This window comes from Ursus americanus, chromosome 9 (assembly GCF_024610735.1).
Source record: "Ursus americanus isolate L20-20 chromosome 9, mUrsAme1.1.p, whole genome shotgun sequence".
NCBI lineage: Eukaryota > Metazoa > Chordata > Mammalia > Carnivora > Ursidae > Ursus > Ursus americanus.
In genome coordinates, this window is record NC_142135.1 from 43,234,811 (window position 1) to 43,261,638 (window position 26,828).

General features: G+C 38.4%; 1 protein-coding gene across 1 annotated transcript in view; it reads left to right on the forward strand.

Moving 5' to 3' along the window:
* The first annotated feature begins 5,234 nt into the window (after nucleotides 1-5,234).
* C9H8orf88 (chromosome 9 C8orf88 homolog) overlaps nucleotides 5,235-26,828 on the forward strand; it is a 45,557-nt gene continuing 23,963 nt past the window's right edge. The window contains exons 1-3 of the mRNA XM_045805996.2: nucleotides 5,235-5,355; nucleotides 11,940-12,038; nucleotides 13,971-14,044. Coding sequence (XP_045661952.2) covers nucleotides 11,960-12,038; nucleotides 13,971-14,044 — 153 coding nt within the window. The 5' untranslated portion in view covers nucleotides 5,235-5,355; nucleotides 11,940-11,959. The remainder of the gene's footprint in view (nucleotides 5,356-11,939; nucleotides 12,039-13,970; nucleotides 14,045-26,828) is intronic.

The window sequence follows — 26,828 nt, forward strand, 5'->3', positions numbered from 1 at the left end:
TGCAGTGTCTGATATTTCTACATCAGATATGCCTTTGGCTGAAGATAGTGGACATTTCAATAATTATGGAGAAAATGTGTTACATTTTCATTAGTATTTAAGCTTTTAGCAAGAGTAAGTTTAGGATATCTGTAGAGAATTCCTTAGCTTGCGTGATGCTTTTTTTTTTTTTCCTGGCTTCTTGAACACCTGCCTTACTCCCTCCTTTAAAAGTTCCTGTCTACCTACCATCTGCCATCTACAAATCTCCTTTAACTCCCCCATAATCAATGCAGACTTCAGTACCTGGTTTTCATTCTTATCATATGCTGTTGATTTAAATGTCAACGTGAATGGACTAATACTCTGGTCCGACGCACTTCTGATTCCCTCAAGTCTAATGACCTTCCATTCCACTTCTGCTCTTTGTCTCTGGTTGTATGGTGGGTGCTCATACTTAGAGGCACTCCATCTCTGAACTCTTATGCTCAGATATCCACTCTGGACCTCCACCTCCTCTATCCTTACAAAATCCTCACTGTCTTTGTACCACTGTTCATGAGTATCGCCTTCAGCGCTTTCAGTTTCTAAATTATCTTCCGGTCTATCGTCGCCTATATTTCCAATGAATCCCACAACCACACAAATTAATACCACTACAGATTTTTAATTTTCCTTTTTTAAAGGTTTTATTTATTTATTTTAGAGAGAGAGAGAAACAGTGTGTGTGTGAGAGAGAGAAAGAGAGAACCAATAGGGGGGAGGGGGAAAGGAGAGGGAAAAGCAGACTCCCCACCGAGCAGGGAGCCTGACGCGGGGCTGGATCCCAGGACCCCGAGATCATGACCTGAACCGAAGTCAGATGCTTAAATGAGATACTCAGGTGCTCCAGATTTTTAATTTTCACCTTCAGCTGCTCCTCAGCATTGTTTACCTGTCTCCAGCAATTTCTTGCTTTGCCTGCTACCTGTCCCTCTCCTCAGTCCATTCTAAACAATTACTTAGGTGATTCTTTTCCAGATGTACATCTGACCTTTTCATATCTAAAGTCCTTCGGTGTCTCTGTACACTTAGGAGATAAAAGACTCTTCGTCCTTCTGTAGCCTAATACTGCACCATTTACTCCAGCAGTGCTTCATATTTTGTGTTTCTGCAGGGCTCTATGACTAGCATTTTTTGTACTCACTGTTGTTTTATTCCTGTATGTCTTTGGACATGTCCTTCTCCCTGCCAGGAATATCCCTTAGTTGGTAAACTCCTTTTTATCCTTGAAAATTCTGCTCAGGCATTACCTTCTCTAGGAGCCCTTCTGTGATCCCTCTTCTGTCACCCCCAGTGGAATTCTTTCTTTGTACTACTTCTGTTCCAAGCATATACTTCTAACTACTGCATTTTACTACTCTCTATTTTATTTATTAGTTTATAGGTACTTAAAAAAAATATTTTAGAGAGCGAGCATGAGCAGGAGGAGGGGCAGAGGGAGAGAGAATCTCAAGCAGGCTCCCTACAGAGCACAGAGCCTGACCACGGGCTCCATCTTATCACCCTAAGATCATGACCTGGGCCAGACACTTAACCGACTGAACCGCCCAGGCGCCCCCAGTTTATTGGTACACTTAAGACTATCGTTCTCTCCTTGCTGATTGTTCCTTAGTCATACTGTCTTATTTCAGTTTGTCTTTGTATCCTCAGTGCCTGGCACCTAATAGGCATAGGTCTTCAAACGTTTTTTTTTTTCCTAGCTGAGCTGAATAGAACCAACGCGTTTTTTTAACGCGTTGCTGTAGTGATTATATGCGTGTGTGCGTCTGTGTGTATGATCCTGCATAAGATGCTCTGTAAATGTTTGTGGAATAAGTGAATGAGAGGCAGACTACTGGCAGAAGGCTAGGAAGGAGATCATTTGATAAACATGAGATAATGCTGCCTCTTCAGCTTTTCCCATCTCCCCGGGCTGTCAGCAGCACCACCCAGGCACACACATGCACTGGGAGTGCCTTCATCAGAACAATTAGCTTATTGAACTGGAATCGTCTATTTGTGAATCTGCACCCTAACTAGACAGTACATTTCATGAGAGCAGGTAATCTGTGTGTGTTACTTGTGCTCATATAGGGTTTTATTAACTAAAAGGAAGATATTGTGAGGGTCAAGTCAAATAAGAAATATAACGGTAACAAAAACCTCTACTTACAGTTAATAAAAGACTCATTTAACTGTGAATTATCATTCTAGTTGGGATTCCTATTTCCACTCTTGCTTTTCCTTAATCCATTCTTCAAACTTTTTTTTGAATAAAAGTAAATATTTACTTAGAAGCAACATAATGGCATCCAGTTAAAATTTTAAAAAGCTGACAAACAGCTATTTAAAAAATCCATAAAAATATTTTAATTAACTGCCTGAACCACTCCTATTTTTCCCTGTATTCTCACTTTTATGTATTTTGATTGCCTCTTCACTTGACAATTTTGTAATGCAATTTCTTTGTGAGAGTAGTTTGGTATTTTCTCCATAGTTAAACAAAATTTATGTTTTATTATTGAAAATTTAGAAAAGTTAATTTCAGTCATAACTTAGTCATAACATGTCAGTTTTTAGTATTGTTAAGTTTGGGAAAACCTATCTAGTTTCCTATGTGAGCTCGATGGTTTTAGAGCATTTTAAGTTTTTCTTGATCAGTGTGATTAACCTTAAATATTCTTGAAAGCACTCACTTGTCAAGCTGTTGTAGAAATGTATTGAGTTCTAGATTATCTTTGTAGATGCCAGTATCTTTTGCCAAATCAACAAGAAATTTTCAAAAGTTTCAATGTATTTATATGATTCATTCTTCTTCAACTGATTACTAAAAATTTTGGTCTATTACTTCTATTTAAAATCTATCTCTGCCTCTCAGTGGATTACTGATTTTGGTTTGGTCTAAAAATTTTCTTCAAATTAACTTTTTGCCACAATAATTTCTGTTGATTTCATATAATAATAAACAAAAAATAATTTTTGTTTGATGTATATATTATTGTATATGTTATACTGTTAAATGTTTTCTTGATGAAGAAAACTTCTATTTTGACTAGACTGATGAGAACTGAAACCTACATTTATAATTTTCTATATCTGGGGGTTGGAAGGATTTATTGACTCCATTGTCCACAGACTTCTGGTGCTTCATGCCCCAGAACATGCCAGGTGAGTTGTCTCAGTGGGGATAGGAGTGTTCCTGGAAGCCATTTCTACATCTAAATATCAATAACGTAACTACGCATGAAAGTAATTCTGAAACCACACCTTTTAAAATGTTAAATCCTACCAGGTCACTGCCCAACTGTCCCATTGCTCTTGTAGTAAAATTCAACCTCCTTACTGGAGCCTGCAAAACCTTGTATGATTTTGGCTTTTCGCATCTCTCCAAACTCATCTTTAATATTCTCTTAATTGCTTTCTCTTGCCTAGCCATACTGATCTCACGTCAGTTTCTGAATTTTGCCAAATTTTGTTTTTCTCACTCCAGCGCATTAAGATCTCTTCTGCTTACCTAGACACCTTTTTCCTATTCTACGTGAGCTTTAAGGTACTTGGATGGTCCCCTTTCAGAGAAGCATTCCTTCTTTAGTTACCCCATTCTAGACAAGCTTTCTTTGCCTTTAAACAGCATCCTTTGAAGGTTACTTGTCTTTTGAGTTCTAAATACTTCTTTTCAGAATGCATAAATTTTCTCAATCAGCATCCCTTTCCTAATGTTCCATTTTGTCCATTATATGCCTATGACATATGTGTGTATGTGTATAGGCCTATATATGTATAGGTAAATAGATATATATGTATGGGTAAATATTTTCTGAATTTATAAAATAGCTGATACGAGTCCCACTCTGAATTCATCATTTCTCTCCCCAAACCTGTTCTGCCTTTTGCATTCCCTACCTTATGTTACTACCACCTATTCACTTGTTTGCCAAGTCAGAAACTCGAGTCACCTAGATTCTCTTCTGAGTTACCCCTTCCATCCAATCTGTCACTAAGCTCTGTTGATTTCACTTCAGCAACATCTCTCAGATCTTCACTTCTTGTATGACATAATTTCTTACTGGAGTTATTGCGAATGCCTCCAAGGAAGCCGTCTTGTAGCTTGTTTTATACTGCTCTACCTCCCTACTCTCAAAATCTGTCCATCATACTGCTGTCAGAATGATCTTTCGAATATTCAAAAAGAAGCACTATGAAAAATTTAATACCTCATTCATGTCCACTTCCGTTTCATTACCCCACCGTCGGTTCCCTATCTCCAGCTACTCCACACTAGACGAGTTATCTTTTCCTTTTGCCTTCCTCCTTTCCCGCCTTCCTTCCCCCCCGCCCAGCCCAGTGCAACACACCAGCCGGACACCGCTCTGAAAACGACTCCGACAGCCCAGGCCTGAGGGTCCGGTGAGGCATCCTTGTACGGAGCTCCCGCCCTGAATCTCCTCTGTCACCGTCCTTAGGACGGCCCACGGCACGGTCAGCCAGCCCAGCGCCCAGCGAGTTGTGAGCCCTGTGATGGCAGGACTATTCTGTTCCCCCGTGTGGCGCCCCCACGCCCCTACCCCCCCACCCCCGCCTACTGCTGGCACCCACACCGGACACTCCGACAACAGAGAAAACGTGGACGAAAGAAAAAAGGTGAAGGCTGAAAATAAAGGATTCGATGTTGCTTCAACTAATCTTGGTCTTTGGGGACGGCAGTGTGAGAGAAAGTATTCCTGCCCGGTAACCGTTTCTGACGGCCGGGACCTACACCGACCGGGCTCCTCCGCAGCGGGGAGAGCCGCCCGCGCCGTCGGGGCCGGCCGGCAGCTCTGACGCAGGAGGCACTCAGTCGTCAGCACGCGGGCAGCCTTGCTCACAGAGGCGGCCTCGCTCACAGTCGCTGCTTGGAGCCCGCCGCTCGCCCTTCCCGTCTCGGGCAAACAGGGCCGCTGACTGGGGTCCCGAAGGCTGTTCATGCGGGTGCGCCCAGTACGGGGCGAGCCTGCCAGCACCTCGGAGAGGCCACCCCCGGTCTCCTCCGCACGCCGCGCGGCTGCCAGAAGCCCCGCGCCGCTCCTGCGCGCCCAGTACGCCCTGGGAAGCGCGCGCGCTATCGGCTTAACGGTTCTGGCCCCGCGGGCCCGCGGCCGCGCTCGAGGTCAGCCACCCGAGGCCCCGCCCCGCGCCCGCCTCGCGCCCCTCGGAGCCGTCGTCGGCCCCGCCTCCGCCCCCCCCCCCAGTCGTCCCCGGCCTCCGGCGGACGCGCGGCGGGAGCCGTTCCCCGACGGGCAGCGGGGCGCTGGGTCGCTGCGTTTGGGCTGAGCGCGGCGACGCTGCTGCCCCGAAATCCTCCCCGATCTTGAGGCGGTAGGTGCTGGGGAGGATGAGCCGAACTGGGGGGCAGGAGTCGGGCCCGGGTGTGAGGAGGCGGTGGGCGCCGTCTCTGAGGTCGGACACCGGGAAAGTTGTGAGGGAGGGGGGTCCTGGAGTCGGGAGGGACAAATCAGGCAGGGCCCCCAGAGGGTCCCCAAGGTGGGTCGTAGAGTGTGAGGGAGCGAGCACGTCGAGAGGAAAGGGTGGTGACTGGTGTGGGAACCCCGGCGAGGGGCACTTCGCCGAGGGAGAGTTACATTGCTGAGGGCCTATTAAAAGAACATAAACGCCAGAAAACAGTAAGTACATAGCGCCCTCTGTCCCAGTACCTGGTCCTTGGTGGTGGAATGGTTTGAAGACATTTTGCCCCCCATACCCTGGCACCGTCACTACTAATTTCGGGCATTTTTTCTTTGATATTATTGTAGTTGTTTTTATTAATAAAATAAACAGCAAATTAATTAATTAGATGAAATTATATTAATGGAAAAGAAAACCCAGCAGGAAAAAAAGTGCCAAGAAACCATATATGGTTAATTCACAGAAGAAAATTAAGTGGTTCATGAAAGTATATGAAAATATACCACATAATTTATATGTAAAGACATGCCGTTAAAAAAACTGAGATGTAATTGACATATGACAGTTTCAGGTTTACAACATAATGACTCAATATGTGTGTCAAAAGATTTTAATTGCTGATAATTTAGGCAAAGTTACAGAAAAGTACAGTTACATACCCACAAGCACCCATTTTGTGGACGGTTTTAATCTACTTAAGTGTTAAATTTTGTTTTTATTGAAAGATACCTGACAGAGAAAAACAATTTTTTCCTGATCTGCGTAAAGAGAAGGCACGAAATGGAAAATATTATGGAACACTCTCTCCTCTTACAACTCTTTGATAGTTAAATTTTTCCTGAATGTGGCAGCTTGATTTGTGAAATATAAAATATCTTTTATCACCTAAGTCATAATTGGTTTATCTCTTACTTCTTGTATTTCCTTATATTACTTTTCATCTATCAGTTTATCAGTTTGTGCTGTTTACTTGCAAGCAGCATGTGGTTTCCAGGAATCCTAACTTTGTATATAATATTTTGAAGTTGAAAATTGAGATTAAATCCTCTCTGATTATCATATGGGAAATATACATGAGGTAGATGAAAACAAGGTCTTTTCACTTCTCAGATTAATTTTATATGATCTTATTTCTTTTTAATTCCAATGTAGTTAACATGCAGTGTTATATTAGTTTCAGGTGTATAACAGTGATTCAGCAATTCCATTTGGTACTCATTGCTCATCAAGATAAGTGTGCTCTTAATCCCCTTCATCTATTTCTCTCATCCCCTTCACTCACAACCCCTCTGGTATCCATCTGTTTGTTCTCTATAATTAAGAGTCTGTGTTTCCCTTCCCTTTGTTCCTTTGTTTCTCAAGTTCCACACGGGAGTGAAATTTGTCTTTCTCTGACTGGCTTATTTCGCTTAGCATTATACTCTAGATCCATCCATATTGTTGCAAGTGGCAGGATTTCATTCTTTTTTATGGCTTAATATTCCAATGTACCTATATGTGTGTATATATAGAGATATATGTGCATATATACATCTATAGATATGTGTGTATATATCCATTCATCTATATGATTTTTTTAAAAGATTTATTTATTTATTTATTTGACACAGAGAGAGAGAGAGAGAGAGAGACAGCCAGCGAGAGAGGGAACACAAGCAGGGGGGTGGGAGAGGAAGAAGCAGGCTCCCAGCGGAAGAGCCTGATGTGGGGCTCGGTTCCAGGACTCTGGGATCACACCCTGAGCCTAAGGCAGACGCTTAACGACTGAGCCACCCAGGGACCCCTATATGATCTTTTTTTAAACATTGATAGAGAGAGAGAGAGCGCGCATGCTCATGCCTGGGAGGGGGCAGGGAGCTAGGAAGAGAGAATCTCTAGCAGACTCTTCGCTGACGCAGGGCTGATACCAGGACCCTGAGATCCTGACCTGAGCCAAAACCAAGAGTCAGACGCTTAACCGACTGAGCACCCAGGTGCCTCTGATCTTATTTCTTAATTGCAGCAAAACCATCAGCACTTTCTAAAGAAATGTAGAATTTAAGTTGGAGATTTTAAGTATTGTATCTGGCTTCTAAATACAGTGCATGGTATGTATGTTTCCTGTGTTTTGACCCATGATAAATAAGGCACTGTACCATGTCTCCAGAATGAGGAAAGCATAGTAATCTAATAATTTATTTAGTATTATAAGAAAAATGATAAATTGAGGAAATGGAAATTATTAGTACATACTAATGTATTCAGCAAGTCTTTATATATAATGTCCCTTCTCATAATTCATTAAAAATATCCAATAAGCAATGTCCACATGGAATACTAGAGAGTCAAATGTCTTTCTTGTACTTACCAAACATGCAAGTTTAGAGACAAGGGCATGAACTTTATAGTTAAAATCCTCATTTTTACCAAATATATACTATGTGAACTTGAGAATCTCTCTCGTTTTTCTGAGTATTAGGTTTCACATCTATAAGGTTACTAATAATGATTTTCTACAACAGTTAATGTATGGCTCAAAATTAAGTGAATTTAGCATGTAATAGGACCTCAAAAAATGGAGAGAATTAAAAAAGAATACTATATGTTGCGTAGTATGTCCCAATTGGTCAGTATCTGGGCTTATTATCCCATTGTACTGTATTTTAGAAAATTCTAGGTTAATTTGTAATTTCAGAATTGGTTGGTCCTTAGGATTCATATTTAGTTTGATTTTTTTTTTAAACAGAAAAGGAACCTGAGATATAGTTAAGTATTGCTAGATGTAGAATAGCAACTAAAGCTTCCTGACATGCGGACCAATATTCTATTCATAGCAGTTGGCCTTTTAGGATGATTTGTTAAATATGTGTAAACTTGGAAAAAAAACCACTTTATTCAGTAGCTGTTTCTCAGCATGTATTAATAGAATGAAAATTTTGAGACATTGGATCAAAATGTTCTTTAAAAAATATTTATACTACAAGGCTGTATATTCACAGTTTAAAAGACAGCTCCATGATTGGCCCACTACTTGTTCTCCATTGTTGTAAGTAGGATTCTTTTTCTTTTGCAAGTGTTGTCCTTTGTAACGGTTGATAGCATAAATGCCTACCGTAGGTAGTACTAGTAGTTTCAAAGGAAACTTTTGGAGCTCTACATTGGGTGGGTAAGGCAGGTATTAGAGTTTAAGATTAAAGTTATTTTAGATAATGATTTTGTAGTTCAGTTAAGTCTTTATTATTTTTAACCTAAACTGAGAATTGGGCTTTGGTTTATGGAGTCCTTTCTGTCATAGATTATGATCCTGTGAATCAGTTTCACAGTGGTAATTACTTAATGTAAATACTTGCTTTTAGTATCAGTGTCTCTATGGCAGGCATAGTTTACTTAAAAAAATATTAAATATGGCATTATCCTTTCTCATTTCCTTAACTGATGTGAATTTATATCTCTGGAGCCCTTGCTTAGTTTTCCTAGTAAAAATTGAAAGGGTGGGTGATACTAAAAGATCTTTTATTTTTTGTTTATGTACTTGTATTGCAAAACCATATAATAGTTCTGTAACTCCCCAACTCTTGAAAATCCCTAGTTTGAATACTGTGGATTTGCATTGCTCAGCAACTGGAAAGGACTTTACAACCTATCAACTCAATTTCAGCTGAGCAATGAAAAACAAGAAAGTGTGTGCCAAAGTACTCTATTGTATTCTGATTCATTAGTTTCATAAGGGAAACAGGATGGAAAGTTACTACGTACTAGTATTAGGGTTCTAATTATAATGTCTAGGATAAACATTAAATAACACAATATTAGATTGCTTTTTGGCCCTTACTTAAGAATTTTCCTTCCACATAGAAAATATTCAATATTTGTCTGAAGTATTTTTTTTTTGCTACATATGCTTATACCTTTTTTGTTTCCTATTATATCAAAGTTGTATTGCCAACAAGTACAGACAGTATTAGTTTTGTTTAGAAGGTTGTGAATAGCCATGTTGAAATACCAGTTAAGAGACACATTACAAAAGCTCAGTAGGTATTAATTTGGAATACTGGCTGGCTTATCTCCAAACTTTAGGAAAAAGTAACTATTTTTGTGCTTAGTTATCAGTGCTAACTTTAAGAGGTTGTTTATAAATTTATGATTTTTAACGTTTGAATTATGTCCAGAGGCATTTTTTAAATAGATGAAAACACATCTTTGGAGCTAAAAGGGAGTTATTAACTCTATTCTTAGGGAAACAGTCATTTAGGGTAGTGATCTGCTTAAAATCATATGGTAACAATTGCTTCTGGATGAGCAGATACAAAGTCAGATGGAATTTTACTTTAGGCTTTGTCTTAATAAGCATCATAATTTGGAAAGTTGTGTCCTAGGAGGTTTTAGGCGTATTTAGGAGGTATTTAAATTTATAGATTTGTTTAGTAAAACTAATTATGTTGCAGGTACTAGGACACAAAGATAAACAAGATCTAGTTTTTTTAGCTTCAACTCAGTCTAATCAAACAGGCATATAACAGATTTATTGTGATACATCTTAGAATAATTAATAAATAAAATACAGTAGGGGCTAGCGGAAGAAGAAAGATAAAAAGATAAATTATTATTGTTATTATTATTTTACTATTAATTATCTGTTAGCAACTAAAAGCTTCAGGTGAACTACTTTATTTTCCATTACTGTTGAGACATGAGGATATTTTTTCCAAAGAAGTAACAGGAACTTGACCTTGTTCTTGAAAGAGGAATAGCATTTTGGGAGAAGAGCAGCAGGGAGAGTGAAGGAACTCCAGAATGTATAAATATATGGTGAAACAAAATAACATTTATGAATTCGACAATCTATTAAATACCCACAGTATTCTAAGCACTGTGCTAGACACTGGAGACATACCTGTGTGAGAGAACTGTAATTTAATGGTCAGATGATAGGTAATTGCAACTACTGCAGTAAGAACCACATTGGAAGAGGATAGACACAGGGGTGTTTTGTGAGCACATAAGGGTACTTAACCAAAACCTGTTCAGTTCTGCCCGGGTGTGGGGTGGAAAAAGGTTGGGCAAGATTCTTGATTCTTGCTGGCCAGAAGCATGGACATGGGCCTCCCTTCACTTCCTTGATTCAGTACCTTGGGCAAGTTACCTAATTTCTCCAAGCCTTATCTGTAAAATTAGGATTATAAAAAATAATAAAACTAACATTTATTAAGCTCTTAATATGTACCAGGCATTGTGCTAATGCTTTCTACATATATCTTATTTAGTCTTTACATCAAACCTAGGAGATAGAGGCTGTTGTTTTCCATAGTTATATAACTAGGTGCTGGAGCCATAATATGAACCCATGTAGACCAACCTAAGACCTGAACTCTAACTCTTAATTATAACTAATTGATAGAGTTCTGAATCTTAAATAATGTAACTTAGGTACATGGTTTACTCTGCATGACACCTGGATGTTGGCTCCTGTTTCTATTATGAATAATCCAGGACGTGATAAGGAACTGAAGTTTTTAAAGCAGGTGTGTGTGTAAAGGGATCATAGTGTGAAAGAGGTTATATTCACCCATTTGTTCAGCAAATGCTTGTGTTACACCTACTTTGGATCCAGTCCAGGTGCTGTGTTAGTTGCCAGGGAAAGAGGGTGAATGAAAATATTGTTTCTCACTTAAAGAATCTGCTCCTCACTTTTGTAAGTATAAAAGACAAATCAGTCATTATAGTATAGTACAGTGGCCTCTAATGCCACGATGTAGGCATATTCACTATGTCCCATGAACATACGGAGAGGAGAGAGTATTTAAATCAGACTGAGTGATCAGGGAGATGAATTCAGAGCTACTATGGAACTAAAAGAGTAGTGGTGGGTAGGAAGAAAATAGATTTGGGAAATATTTTGGAAGTAGAATAGACAGGAATTAGAGACTAATTATGGTATGGAGGCTCGTATTTAGATCTTATTTAACCAAAGGTGGTCTGAGGGAGTTGAAAACTAAGGAATACTGAAAGAGGAACATCTTTGGAGTCAAAGTAATGAATTTGATTTTGGATATCTTGAATTTGAGGTGTGTGTGATAAGATGTAAATGGAAGTATCCTAAAAAATAGAATTGGAAATTAAAAGAGAGGTAGATGCTAAATGTATAAATTAGAGTATATTTATCATGTAGATAGGTAGCTGAAATCATCAGAATAGTTGAGGTCAGGGAAAAGGATCAAAGCCAAATTTGGAAGAATTCCTCAATTTAATTGGAGAAAAGAAGAGGAATAAGTCAAGGAAGTTAGAAGAGGTAGTCAAAGAAATAGGAAACAAACCAAAAGAAAAGTCAGGGAAGTTATGGAGGAAAATATTTCAAAAGAGGGAATGTTCCATTGTGACAGATGGTATAAAGGGGGCTAAGGTTTCCACCTTAACTTATAAAATAGATTATCTTCAAATAAATGTTGTGTATGTGTATGTATATAAAAGCATCTTGATTATCTTGTTGAAAAGATAAGATACATTTTTCCTTCCTAAAGTATGGAACCTCAAGGTCTTTATGATAATGGAAACCAAAAAATTGATTGGTAAACCGCTTCAACCAGCAAGACCTGTTCGTCATCTGACTTCTCCCCCTGGTGAGTAATCTAGGGTACATATCCTTAAATATTAATTGTTTAATGGCTAAGTAATATTTGAAAGGCTAAATAATACATGAAATAATTGTTTATGGTGGGTAAGGAATAATGAAAACTAATGATCTTGTTTGTTTGAAGAATTTAAAAACCGAAGAAAAAGACTCTTAATAGACTATGAGTCCATAATCTACCAGACTAACAAAGGTAGGAAGAATAGTTCTTGCCTGAGAACAACTTTGTGTATTTTTTTCTTGTCTCATTTTCATGGTTAACCGGCTTCTGCTTAGAATGATACTCTCAATACACATTGGGCCCTGTGATTATGATCACTGCAGAGCAATCACACTGGAGAGAGAATTAGCTTTTAAAAAAAATTCCTAACAGCATATAAATGAATGAATAAGTGAATGAATACAAACAAAACAACAGTTATAGATTAGGGCTATGCTAGGACATATAGTCTCATTTTTCAGGAAATCTAAACAAACGTTCTAAAATTAAAGATTTTTCTTTTGCCTGTAAAACTATTATTTTGGACAGATTTTTGGAATACTTTTTCCTTAATTGGATTATTAACCTTTTATTTTTTTCTTTGTTGCCAGAATGGCTTCTGTATTTTAACTTAGGTGTGTGTATATATATATATATATATATATATATCTCCTAAATATTAATATATAAACATATGTCACCATCCTATTAAAATACTCTTTAGTCTATGTGTTCAACTGAATAACTGACTGCTTAGAACAAGGAAAAAAATAGCTCTTTTATTGGGTGCAAAGATGAAGCAGAAAAGATAGAAATGGCACCAGTTCCTCAGTCTTCTATTTGTTCTCCCATCCTTGGTTCTTACAAGGAAGATTGTCTCTACTTTGGTCGTGTTTCCTCTGAAGATGGCCATGACTTAGGACAGACAAATGAAATTAGGGATATTCTGGACCATAGCTTTAGCAGTGTTGATGCCATCCCCTTCTGGTGTGCTGAAGAAGCAGTAGGTGTGGGTCAGGTCTCAGATTTTCTCTGAAAGGGAAGGGTACAAAGCCATTAGCAGCAGCTCCTTTCTGTGACCAGCCTTTTTACAGCACCCCTCACTCTTTTATCTGTACAGATTTGGTTTCTCTTGATCCTTTCCTTCAAAGTCTGTTATAGGGGTTAAAGGTAGTGGGCCCGTCTCTCATTTAATTGTATCCTCTTAAGATCCAGAGAGGAGTAGTTTTATTAGGTAGAAAAGCTTAGTAAATCAGAAATAAATTTTGGCCTTTTTCAATATACTTCCGTACTCCCTGGCTAGCTCACATCCCCAGAGAATTCTGCTTTTCTTCAAGACCCAAATAGAATTATTTATTTATTTTTTTTTGGAGATTTATTTATTTATTTTAGAGAGAGAGTTAGAGAAAGACCAAGCTTGGGCTGGGCTTGAGCTGGGGGAGGGGCAGAAGGAGAGACTCTCAAGTAGACTCTGCACTGATCTTGGAGCCCAATGCAGGACTCGATCTCACGACCCATGAGATCGTGACCTGAGCCAAAACCAAGAGTTGGACACTGAACCATCTGAGCCACCCAGACCCCAGAATTATTTCCTTTTGTGAAGCTTTCCTCTATATCACAAAGCCCACTCTGCTCTCCCCTAGTATCTTCTCTGTACCCCTCATATAACTTATTTGTTTTTATTATAGTAATTGTTTATGAGCTTGTCTTTTAAAATAGACCATGAACTCTCTTATTTCTGAACTCTTTTCACAGTGGCTGACACACAGTGACTGACATTTCATAGTGTTTAATAAATATTTGTTAAGTAAATGAGTTATCAGAAAACCGTTGAAAACAGTACCTAGAATATCCTGGATACTTAAGGTTTTTGGGTGGTTGTATATCATTTATCGAAGTAATGGGTATTTAATGTAGTTTTCTTTTTTTCCCTTCTAACAGGAGCAGTATTCCCTTTCAACTTTCAAAATGAATATTCATGCAACACTCAGTGCTTGCAAAGTGGAGTTAGCAGAGTAAGTCCTAGAAATTATAATAAAATGAAGCATTGCAGATTAGAAAGTAACATTTGTTAGTTGGTGCTGTGCTAGGTACTGGGCTAGGTACTTTATATACTTTTAAAAAAGTTATATTTCAAGAATGTATTGAAGGAAATTATACCTGTTGCCCAGCATTTTTAAATCTAAACATTTTGCTATATTTGTTTTAGAAAACGTTAAAGAGGGACACCTGGGTGGCTCAGTTGATTAAGCATCCAACCCTTGATTTCGGCTCAGGTCATGATCTCAGGGTTGTAGATAAGATTCTCTCTCTTCCTTTCCCTCTGCTCCTCCCCCCCTAAAAATGTTAAAGAAGAAACCTAACATATATTTCAAAACCCGTATTTATCCCTCCACTAACCTATTTTCTTCTTACCCTCCTCTTCTCACCCCCTGTGCAGGTATATGAGAATAATGTTCGTTGTGCAATGGAATCCTATTTCCTGCCATCCCCAAGTGTTACATTAAATGTGTGCATAAGGCTTGTCCCAGAAATGGGCCCAGAGAAGGGGTGGCTGGCCAGAGGGGCACATAGCCACATGCCAAGGTTCTGACAGGAAGATGAGCTTGAGCCCTAGCCCTGCCACTTCCCTGCCCTGTGACCTTACATGAGTGATTTCTTTAACTTCTCAGAGCCTCAATTTCCTCACCTGAAAATGGGGCTAAGAGCGGTCTTTCTCACAGTTAAGTGTGAGGAGGAGGCAGCAGTGAGCTAATGCTCCCAAAGTCTTAGCACTGTCTCTGGCATGTAGTAAGTGCTTGCTCCATACATGCAACAGTTTTCCTGGCTGTGCCTGTGGACCGTGCCCCTCCACCATCCCATTTTCTTCTCACCCTCCTCCTTACCCTCTTAATTATTCTCAATTTGTAATTGTTTCCAGGAATGTATTAGTGCTTTTGCTATAACAAATATAATTGTTTTAACTGTTTTATAATTTTATATAAATAGTGTTATATCCACATGTGTTTTTGCCATTCTTTCTGCATTTAGGTTTATATTTTAAAATTTCTAATATTAGTTTTTGACTAAGTAAAATAATCAAAATTTAAAATTGAAAATATATAAAATGACATTTAGTGAAAAATTTCCCTGCAGTGTCTATCCCCTAGTCACCAACTTCCTCTGATCAGAACTAACCATTGTACCAGTTTCTCACCTAGATACTTCCAGAAATAGATTATGCATGCACAAGCATAAGTATATTCATAATAAATAAAATGTTAGGCAACTTTTAAAATGAATGAAACTGTTCCATATATGCTGATACAAAAAAATCTCTATATAATAATATACCATATTTTTTGTTCCATTTTCTGTTGGTGGGCTTGGCACTTGTTTCTATTTTATAATAAATGCCGCAATGAACATCCATCCATATGTTATATTTTATACATGTTTGAGAGGTCTTCTTCTTATAAAACTGAACTAGAAGTACTGTGTTAACAGGTAATCTTATCTTCAATGTTATTATTTACTGCTAAATTACTCTCCAAAGTGATTTGTATGAGCAATGCAGGAGAGGTCTGATTTTTCTATATCCTTGTCTTGTTATTGTCAGACTTCAACATTTTGTCTTGTTTAAGAACTTATATCTTTTTTTAAGAGATTTTTATTTATTTGAGAGAGCGCGCGCTCGCTCGTGCACATGAGTGGGGGGAGGGGCAGAGGGAGAAGCAGTCTCCCCACTGAGCAGCAGATAGCGCCACATGGGGCTCTATCCCAGGGCCCTGAGATCATGACCTGAGCCAAAGGCAAACACTTAACTGACTGAGCCACCCAGTTACCCCTGAGAAATCATATCTTTTTATTGGTTTTATTTTTTAATTTTCTATTACTTGTGAAGTGGGGTATCTTTTCACATTTTAATTGGCCATTTGGATTTTCTCTTTTTCTGAATTGCCAATTCATATCATTTGCCCATTTTTCTTGGGTTGTCTTTCTTTTTGGTTTATATGCCTTTAAACTATATTTTGGATTTTAATTTTTCTTGTATGCAGAGCAAATATGTTCTTTCCTGGGAATATGGTCTATGAGAGAATTATTTCTTTTTTGTGGTGTTTTTGTTCAGAAGTTTTAAATCTTAATGTAGTCATATTATCATTGTTTTTCTTTACGATTTCACTTTTTGTGTCATTGTGAAGTCTTCCCATTGCTAACATTGGAAAAGATATTTTCCTACATACGTGTTCAGGTATAGTCTACCTGACATTGATTTTTTGTATGATATAAGATAGAAATCTAATTTTTTTCATGTAGATGACCAAGTCTCAAGTATAATTCGTGAATAATCTATTATTTCCATAAAGATTTATAACATATTTATTATATAATGTTTTCATATACATAGGGTCTTTTTCTGGGCTCTTTATTCTGTTCCATTGATCTAATTGCATGTCTCTGTGTCAGTACCATGATATCTTAATTACTTTAGCTTTATATTAATTTTTTATAAGTCATTGTAATGTTTTGTTTTATTCTATCAGCTAACATGCCCCCTTAATACAATAATAATGTTTATAACTTTCTTTGGAACCACTCACGTTCTTCAAAAAATTTTATGTGTAAAAAAGGAGTATATATATATATATTTTTTTTTTTTTTTTTAAAGATTTTATTTATTTATTTGACAGAGATAGAGACAGCCAGCGAGAGAGGGAACACAAGCAGGGGGAGTGGGAGAGGAAGAAGCAGGCTCATAGCGGAGGAGCCTGATGTGGGGCTCGATCCCAGAACGCCGGGATCACGCCCTGAGCCGAAGGCAGACACTTAACTGCTGTGCCACCCAGGCGCCCCAAAAAAGGAGTATATTAACATTATAGATTTTATAGAGGAAAACCAAATCATATAATGAAATTTACTCGTACGCTGAAAATTTTGTCTGCTGCTTCAGTTATAATGCAAAAGCTACCAGAACCTATGTCGGAGGTGCCACATATATGCTGGATACTTTTTACTAACCATGTATTTTTTAAGCCAACTTTATTAAGGTATAATTTACAGTGAAACAAACCCACTTGTTCATGTTTTGACAAATACATACCCTATGTAACCAGCCTCACAATGAAGATATAGAACATTTTTATCTTCCCTCAAAGTGCCCTTATGTCCCTTTGCAGTCATTCATCATCCATGCTTCCACTAACCCCTAATGCTCCCTCTTGCTGCAGGCATCCACCGATCTGTTTTCTTCAACTGTAAATTAGTTTTGACTACTCTAGAATGTCATGTAAATGAAATCATGCATATATATCCTTTGGTGTTAGATTTTTTTTGCTGAGCATAATATTTTTGAGATTCTTTCATGTTATTGTATATACTAATAGTTGGTTTCTTTTTAATGTGAAATAGCATTCTGCTCTATGAATATAGGACAATTTGTTTATTCAGCACTTGATGGACATTGAATTGTATCTAGTTTTTGGATATTATGAATAATGCTGCTCTGGATGATTGTGTTCAGGTTTGTGTGTGGACATACACCCAATACATAGAAATGGAATTGATGGGTTTTATGAGTTTGTTTAGCTTATAAGAAACTGCCAAAATGTTTTTCAAAGTGGTTGTGCCATCTTATGTTCCCACCTGTAGCATGTGCCAGTTCCAGTTGCTTCATAGCCTACCATTTTTAGTCATTTATTATGTGAGTGTTAGTATCTACCCGTGTTTTAAATTTGCATTTTCTTAATGATTAATGAGATTGAGCATCTTATCATCAGCTTACATTCCATTTGTATTTTTCTTTTTTTCGTTTTTTTGAAGTATCTGTTCAAATATTTTGCACATTTTTGATATTTGGGTGGTTTGCCTCATTTGGGTTGTTTGATTTTGTGTTGTTTGGGTTGTTTGTGAGAGTATTGAAAATCAGTATACATGTGTGAGTTTATTTATTTTTTTTATTACGTTCAGTTAGCCACTGTATAGTACATCATTAGTTTTTGATGTAGTGTTCAATGATTCATTAATTACGTATAACACCCAGTGCACATCACAACGCATGCTGTTTCTTTCTTTTTTTTTTTTTTTACTATGATATGTAGTCACCATACAGTACATCATTAGTTCTTGATGTAGTGTTCCATGATTCATTGTTTGTGTATAACACCCAGTGCTCCACGTAATATGTGCCCTCCTTAATACCCTTCACTGGGCTAGCCCATCCCCCCACCCCTCCCCTCTAAAACCCTCAGTTTGTTTCATGAAGTCCATAGTCTCTTGTGCTTCATATCCCCCTCTGTTTACCTCCCCCTTCATTCTTCCCTACCTTCTCCTACTGATCTCCCTGCTATAGCTTATGATCCATAAATGAGTGAAACCATAGGATAATTGTCTTTCTCTGCTTGACTGACTTCACTTAGCATAATCTCCTCCAGTCCCATCCATGTTGCTGCAAATGTTGGGTAATCATTCTTTCTGATGGCTGAGTAATATTCCACTGTACATATGGACCACATCTTCTTTATCCATTCGTCTGTTGAAGGGCATCTCGGTTCCTTCCACAGTTTGGCTATTGTGGACAATGCTGCTATGAACATTGGGGTGCATATGGCCCTTCTTTTCACTACGTCTGTATCTTTGGGGTAAATACCCAGTAGTGCAATTGCTGGGTTATAGGGTATCTCTATTTTTAAATTTTTGAGGAACCTCTACACTGTTTTCCAAAGTGGCTGTACCAACTTGCATTCCCACCAACAGTCTAAGAGGGTTCCCCTTTCTCCATGTCCTCTCCAACATTTGTTGTTTCTTGCCTTGTCAATTTTTGCCATTCTAACTGGTGTAAGGTGGTATCTCAGTGTGGTTTTGATTTGAATTTCCCTGATGGCTGATGATGTTGAACATTTTTCCATGTGTCTGTTAGCCATTCGTATGTCTTCATTGGAAAATGTCTGTTCATATCTTCTGCCCATTTATTTATTTGATTATTTGTTTCTCGGGTATTGAGTTTGAGAAGTTCTTTATAGATCTTGGATACCAGCCTTTTATCTGTAGTTTCTTTTGCAAATATCTTCTCCCATTCTGTGAGTTGCCTCTTTGTTTTGATGACTGTTTCCTTTGCTGTGCAGAAACTTTTTATCTTGATGAAGCCCAAAAGTTCATTTTTTCTTTTGTTTCCCTTGCCTTTGGAGATGTGTCATAAAAGAAGTTGCCGTGGCTGATGTCGAAGAGGTTACAGCCTATGTTCTCCTCTATGATTTTGATGGATTCCTGTCTCACGTCGAGGTCTTTCATCCATTTGGGGTTTATCTTTGTGTATGGTGTGAGAGAGTGGTCAAGTTTCATTGTTCTGTATATAGCTGTCCAATTTTCCCAGCACCATTTATTGAAGAGATTGTCTTTTTTCCACTTGATGTTATTTCCTGCTTTGTTAAAGATTAGTTGACCATAGAGTTGAGGGTCCATTTCTGGGTTCTCTATTCTGTTCCATTGGTCTGTGTGTCTGTTTTTGTGCCAGTACCATGCTGTCTTGGTGATCACAGCTTTGTAGTATAGCTTGAAATCCGGGAACGTGGTACCCCCAGCTTTGTTTTTCTTTTTCAACATTTCCTTGGCGATTCAGGGTCTTTTCTGATTCCACACAAATTTTAGGATTATTTGTTCCAGCACTTTGAAAAATGTCATTGGTATTTTGATTGGTATGGCATTGAAAGTGTAGATTGCTCTGGGTAGCATAGACCTTTTAACTACGTTTATTCTTCCGATCCATGAGCATGGAATGTTTTCCATCTTTTTGTGTCTTCTTCAGTGTCTTTCATCAGGGTTCTGTAGTTTCTACAGTATAGATCCTTTACCTCTCTGGTTAAGTTTACTCTGAGATATCTTATGGTTTTTGGTGCTCTTGTAAATGAATTCGATTCCCGAATTTCTCTTTCTTCAGTCTCATTGTTAGTGTATAGAAATGCAACTGATTTCTGAGCATTGATTTTGTATCCTGCCACATTACTGAATTGTTGTATGAGTTCTAGTAATTTGGGGGTGGAATCTTTTGGGTTTTCTATATAAAGTATCATGTCATCTGCAAAGAGAGAGAGTTTGACTTCTTCTTTGCCAATTCAAATACCTTTTATTCTTTTTTGTTGTCTGACTGCTGTTGCTAGGACTTCTAGTACTATGTTGAACAATCCTTTTAATGTACTGTTGGATCCTATTAACTAGGATCTTATTGAGAATTTTGGCATCCATACTCATCAGGGATATCGGTCTGTAATTCTCCTTTTTGGTGGGGTCCTTGTCTGGTTTTGGGATTAAGGCAATGCTGGCCTCATGGAATGAGTTTGGTAGTTTTCCTTCTGTTTCTGTTTTTTGAAACAGCTTCAGGAGAATAGGTATTATTTTTTCTTTGAATGTTTGGTAGAATTCCCCAGGGAATCCATCAGGCCCTAGACTCTTGTTTTTTGGGAGGTTTTTGATCACTGCTTCAATCTCTTCACTGATAATCGGTCTATTTAGGTTATCAGTTTCTTCCTGTTTCAGTCTTCGTAGCTTATAGGTTTCCAGGAAGGCATCCATTTCTTCCAGGTTGCTTAATTTATTGGCATATAGTTGTTGATAATTTCTAATGATTGTTTCTATTTCCTTGGTGTTAGTCATTAATCTCTCCCCTTTCATTCATAGTGTTATTAATTTGAGTCTTTTCTCTAATTTTTTGAATAAGTCTGGCCAGTGGCTTATCGATCTTATTAATTCTTCCAAAGAACCAGCTTCTAGTTTTGTTGATCTGCTCTACTGTATTTCTGGTTTCTAATTCATTGATCTTTGCTCTAATCTTAATCAGTTGTCTTTCTGTGCATGGGTTAGGCCTGTTCTTTTGTTCCATCTCCAGCTGTTTAAGGTTTGAGTATAAGGACTGCATTTTAGATTTTTCTATTCTTTTGAGTGAGGCTTGGATGGCTATGTATTTCCCCCTTAGGACAGCCTTTGCAGCATCCCATAGGTTTTGAACCGATGTGTTTTTGTTCTCATTGGTTTTCATAAATTGGTTAAGTTCTTTTTTAATTTCCTGGTTTACCCAAACATTCTTAAGCAGGATGGTCCTTAGTTTCCAAGTGTTTGAGTTTCTTTCAAATTTTTTCTTGTGATTGAGGTCCAGTTTCAGAGCACTGTGGTCTGAGAATATACAGGGAATTATCTCAGTCTTTTGGTATCAGTTGAGACCTGTTTTGTGACCCCATATATGGTCTATTCGGGAGAAAGTTCCGTGTGCGTTTGAAAAAAATGAGTATTCTGTTGTTTTAGAGTGGAGTGTTCTGTATATATCTATGAGGCCCATCTGGTCCAGTGTGTCATTCAAAGCTCTTGTTTCTTTGTTGATTTTCTGCTTAGATGATCTGCCTATTGCTGAGAGCAGAGTGTTGAGGTCCCCTACTATTAACGTGTTATTATCTATATGTCTCTTTATTCTGGTTAACAGTTGGCTTATGTAGTTGGCTGCTCCCCTGTTGGGGGCATAGATATTTATAATTGTTAGATCCTCTTGTTGGATACACCCTTTAAGAATAATATAGTGTCCTTCTGTATCTCTAACTACAGTCTTTAGCTTAAAATCTAATTTGTCTGATATGAGAATTGCTACCCCAGCTTTCTTTTGAGGTCTGTTGACATGAAAAATGGTTCTCCATCCCTTCACTTTTAGTCTGGATGTATCTTTAGGTTCAAAGTGAGTCTCTTGTAGACAACATATAGATGGTCATGTCTTTTTATCCAGTCTGCAACCCTGTGTTGTTTTATGGGAGCATTTAGCCATTCATATTGAGAGTGATTATTGAGAGAGATGATTTCAGTGTCATCCTGTTGCCCGTGAAGTCCTTGTTTCTATAGATTATCTCTGTAAATTTCTGTTCTGTATCACTCTTGGGGTCTTTCTACTTTTATAGACCCCCCCTTAACATTTCTTGTAGGGCTGGCTTGGTGGTCACATATTCTTTCAGTTTCTGCCCGTCTTGGAAGCTCCTTGTCTCTCCATCCATTCCGAATGACAGCCTTGCTGGATATAGTATCCTTGGCTGCATGTTCTTCTCACTTAGTGCTCTGAATATGTCTTGCCAGCCCTTTCTGGCTTGCCAGGTCTCTGTGGACAGGTCTGACGTTATTCTGATGTTCCTCCCTCTGTAGGTGAGGATTCTCTTCTCCCTGGCGCTTTCAAGATTTTATCCTTGGATCTAAGATTTGCAAATTGTACTGTTATATGTCGTGGTGTTGGTCTGTTCTCATTGATCCTGGGAGGGGTCCTCTCTGCCTCTTGGACACTAATGCTTGTTTCCTTCACCAGATTAGGGAAGTTCTCAGCTACAATTTGTTCAAATATCTCTTCTAGACCTCTCTCTCCACTCCCTTGGAGATCCCAATAATTCTGACATTGGAATGTTTCATTGAGTCAGTAATCTCCTGTAGCTTTTTTTCATGAAAATGGAGGTTTTTTCCCCCATGTTACCTCTCTTCCTTCTTTTCTATCATCTCATCTTCTAGCTCACTAATTCGTTCTTCTGCCTCATTTACCCTGGCAGTCAGAGCATCCAGTTTAGACTGTATTTGATTCATAGAATTCTTAATTTCTGCCAGATTCATTCTCATTTCAGCCCTTAGAGATTCTGTATTTTTGTTAATATTTTTCTCAAGCCTGTACATCATCTTGATAATTGTTACTCTGAAATCCATTTCTGACAACTTGGTTATATCCATATCCATTAGTTCTGTGGCAGAAGCCACAGTCTCTGTTTCTTTCCTTTGTTGGGGGTTCCTCCTCCTTTTCATTCTGATGAGGTGTGGTTGCAGGGATATACAGAGTCTAAATTATCGACCAGGACTCGAGCAAGATGCACCTGTTTTATAGGGACCTTAGGGATGTGGGCTTCTTGTTCTTTCAGCCTGCCTTCTGGGGGAGGGGCCTGCCACGCACAGGGTTGCCCTGCCCCCTGTGGGGGGGGATGGGCACAGTGAGAACCGGGTGTTCCTGGCTTTTGTTCTCTGGTGGCTTTCCCTGGCCGCTTTCTGTGTCTCTTCTGAGAGTCCGAGTAGCACTGACCCTACCCAAACCTCTGTCTTAGAACAGAGAGATCGCAATCTGCTCTTTGCTGAGCTCTCCTAGCCACTCTAACTCCGTTTCTGTTGGTGCTGCTAAAAACCCACAGTGTCCTGGTTTGTGCGCCCCACAGCCACCCTCCCAGCCCTCACTCCCAGGACCAGCACGTCTCTACCCTTTGTGCTTCTAAAACTGCCAGCTGCCCCCAGTTCGCAGGCATGCTCCCAAGCTCCCAGTTTCAGTCTGGTTTCCCTGCTGCTGCTACCGGTCTGCTAGTGTGCCCACTCCCCAGTCCGGGAGGCTTCTGCCTTCCCGGTGCACGAGAACGGCGGCTCCCTCCCCCTTCCATTTATCTTCCAATATCTGCGTGCAGACTCTAGGCTCCCCACTTCATACCTCGAGACCCAGCAGTGGAGATGTTCATTTGTAGAGATTCAGACATATCTTCTTACATCTCAGGCTGATTTCGTGGGTGTTCAGGTTGGTGTGGTAGATATCCAGGGATAACTACCTCGATTCAGGGAACCGGTTGAAATAGGGTCCCCTACTCCTCCACCATCTTTCCCCCCCGTGAGTTTACTTCTAAACTCTATTATGCTTTACTGATTTATGTCTTTTCCCCCAACTTTGAGATATAATTGACATGTAACTACGTTTAAGAGGTACAATGTGATGATTTGATACATTTGTATGTTGCAAAATGTTTACCACAACGAATTTCATTAAAATACTCTTCATTTCACAATTATCATTTGTTGTTGTTATGGCAAGAACATTTAAGATTTATTTTCTTAGCAGCTTTCAGTTATGCAATACAATATTGTTAACTATATTCACCACACTACATAGGTCTCCTATGTGTCCATCTTTTTGTCAACATCACATTTTACAGACTGCTGTAGCTTTATGATAAGTCTTGATATACGATAGTGAAAGTTCACTAACTTTAGTCTTTTTCAAATTGTCTCAGCTCTCTAGGTCTTTTGCATTTCCATGTAAGTTTTAAATGAGCTTGTCAATTTCTACAAAAAAGTCTACTGGAATTTTGATTGAGTCTAAAGATTGATTTGAGAAGAATTAACATCTTAACAATATTGAGTCTTATGATTCATGAACACAGCCTGTCTTTCCATTTTTTGGTATTTTCTGGCATAGGGGTCTTGAACATCTTTTGTCAAATTTATAACCATTTTATATTTTTTGATACTATTATAAGTGGTATTTTTTGTAAATTTCGAATTCCACATGCTGGCTGGTAGGATACAGAAATAGTATTGGTTTTTGTATATAGATCTTGTTAAATTCACTTACTAGATCTGATAGTTTTTTTGGTAGAGTCTTCCCTCCCATTCACGTTGTACTATGGGAATAATTTTACTGTAGCTTGTACTATAAATACATAATGCATTGCTGTTATTTTTGCTTTCACCTGTTATATTTTAAAATAAGAAATAAAAGAATGAGTTTTATTTCACCTTTATTTACTTCATTTCTAGTGCTCTTAATTTCTTTGTATAAATCCATGTTTCTGTTTGATATTATCTTCCCTCTGCTGAATAACTTCTTTTAACCTCTGTTTTTTATTATTATCTCATAAAATATACTTAAAAACTTTGAAAACAATAGCTTCTTACTATCTTTCATAGCCCTGTGGATTGACTGGGCTTAGGTGGCCTTTTTCTAAGTTCAGTAATGTGGCTGCAGTCAGGTAGCATCTAGGATTGGAGTCATTTAAAGTCTTGACTGGATGGCCAGATGGCTTACTTACATGGCTGGGAGTCGATTCTGGCTATTGGCTTAGGGTTCAGCTGCTTCAGTGGAATACAAGAAACACCTACAAATGGCCTTTCCAAGTGGCTTGGGCTTTTCACAGCTCCATGTCTGGGTTCCAAGACTAATGTTCTAAAAGATAAGAGGTGGAAGCTGCCAGACTCTGAAGGCCTGGAAATCAGAAGAGTGTCATGTCTGCCATATCGGATCTGTCTGAGCAGTCACAGAACTTGCTCAGATTCAAAGGGAGGAGATAAAGAATTTACCTGTTGATGGGAGGAATGTCAAGATTTTGTAGCAATCTTTTATTTATTTAAGAGTAATTTTAAGGTCATCTGGGTGGCTTAGTTGGTTAAGCATCCGACTCTTGATTTCGGCTCAGATTGCAATCTCAGTATCCTGAGATTGAGCACCCTATTGGACTCTGTGCTCAGCAGAGTTGGCTTGAGATTCTTTCCCCCTCTCTCTCCCTCTGCCTGTGCTCCCTCCAAACCTGGCTCATGCTTTCTTTCTGTAAAATAAATAAATAAAATCTTAAAAAAAAAAACTTAAAAAAACCAGTAATTTGAATTTTCCTTCATCTGTATTACCATTTCCTGGCCTTTGCCCACTTTATGATAGGCCTTTTTTTTTCATTGTTTTGTAGGAGCTCTTTTATAGTACAGAAATTAACTCTCAATGAATTAGTTTTTTTCCTGTTTAACTTTTGTTCTAGGAATGGAGTTTGATATGCATTTACCTCTTCTCATTCTCCATTGTTATTTCAGTGGTGTACATTTGTTTAAGATGAGTGACAGGAGTGACATTTTTGCTATAAATATGAAAAAGCAAATAGAATATTGGGTATTGTACCATAAATTGGAAAGAGCCTTGACTTGAGAAAAAAAAAAAAAAACAACAAAACCTGGTGTTTATTTTGCTTTACTCAAGCCTATTCAATTTTCCATTTCCTAAACTAGCCATATTACCCCATACTTCCCAACAGAAAGCTGTTATTTTCTTCCATAAACATTCATTTTTTCACTGGTCAGGTCAGTCTAACTACTACTAATCCTCCAAGTATTGTTTAAGTATCATGTAAAGCCCTTCCTGACATTTTTTAAAAAAGATTTTATTTGACAGCGAGAGAGGGAACACAAGCAGGGGGAGTGGGAGAGGGAGAAGCAGGCTTCCTGCTGAGCAGGGAGCCTGAGGCAGGACTCGATCCTAGGACCCCGGGATCCTGACCTGTGCTGAAGGCAGATGCTTAATGACTGAGCCACCCAGGCACCCCTTCCTGACATTTTTAGCCAAATTTGATACTCCTACTCATTCCTTCCACCACACTTTCTGCATATCTTTATTACAGAATTCTCAAATTTTATTGATTTGATTATGTAAGATTGTACAATTCGTAAGATTATGATTTTATTGTAAGATTATGATAATTGAAAAAATTATATAATTTTAGTAAATGTACTCTCTTACATGCTCTGAAAGATTTGAAATAATCTGTATTTTTAGTTGCTAATATATGCAGAAATTACAAAGTACCATTTTTTCCAGATTTCTTGAGGTGTGATTGGCAAAAATTGAATATATTTAGATTATACAACATGATTTTTTTTATAAAGGTATACAACCTGATGATTTAATGCAGGTATACATTGTGATGTGATTATGACAATAAAGTTAATTAACACATTCATCACCTCACATAGTTACCAAATTTGTATGTGTGTGTGTAGGGGAGAACACTTAAGATCTACTCTCGGAGCAAATTTCAAGTATATAATGCAACATTATTAATTGTAACCAGCATGCTGCGTATTAGATCTCTAGAACTTATCTTGTAATTGAAAATTTGCATTCTTTGACGAGCATCTCCCCATTCCCCCTATCCTCAGCCCCTGGCAAACACCACTCTATTTTCTAATTTTATGAGTTTGACTTTTTAACATTTCACATGTAAGTGAGATCATACAATATTTGTGTCT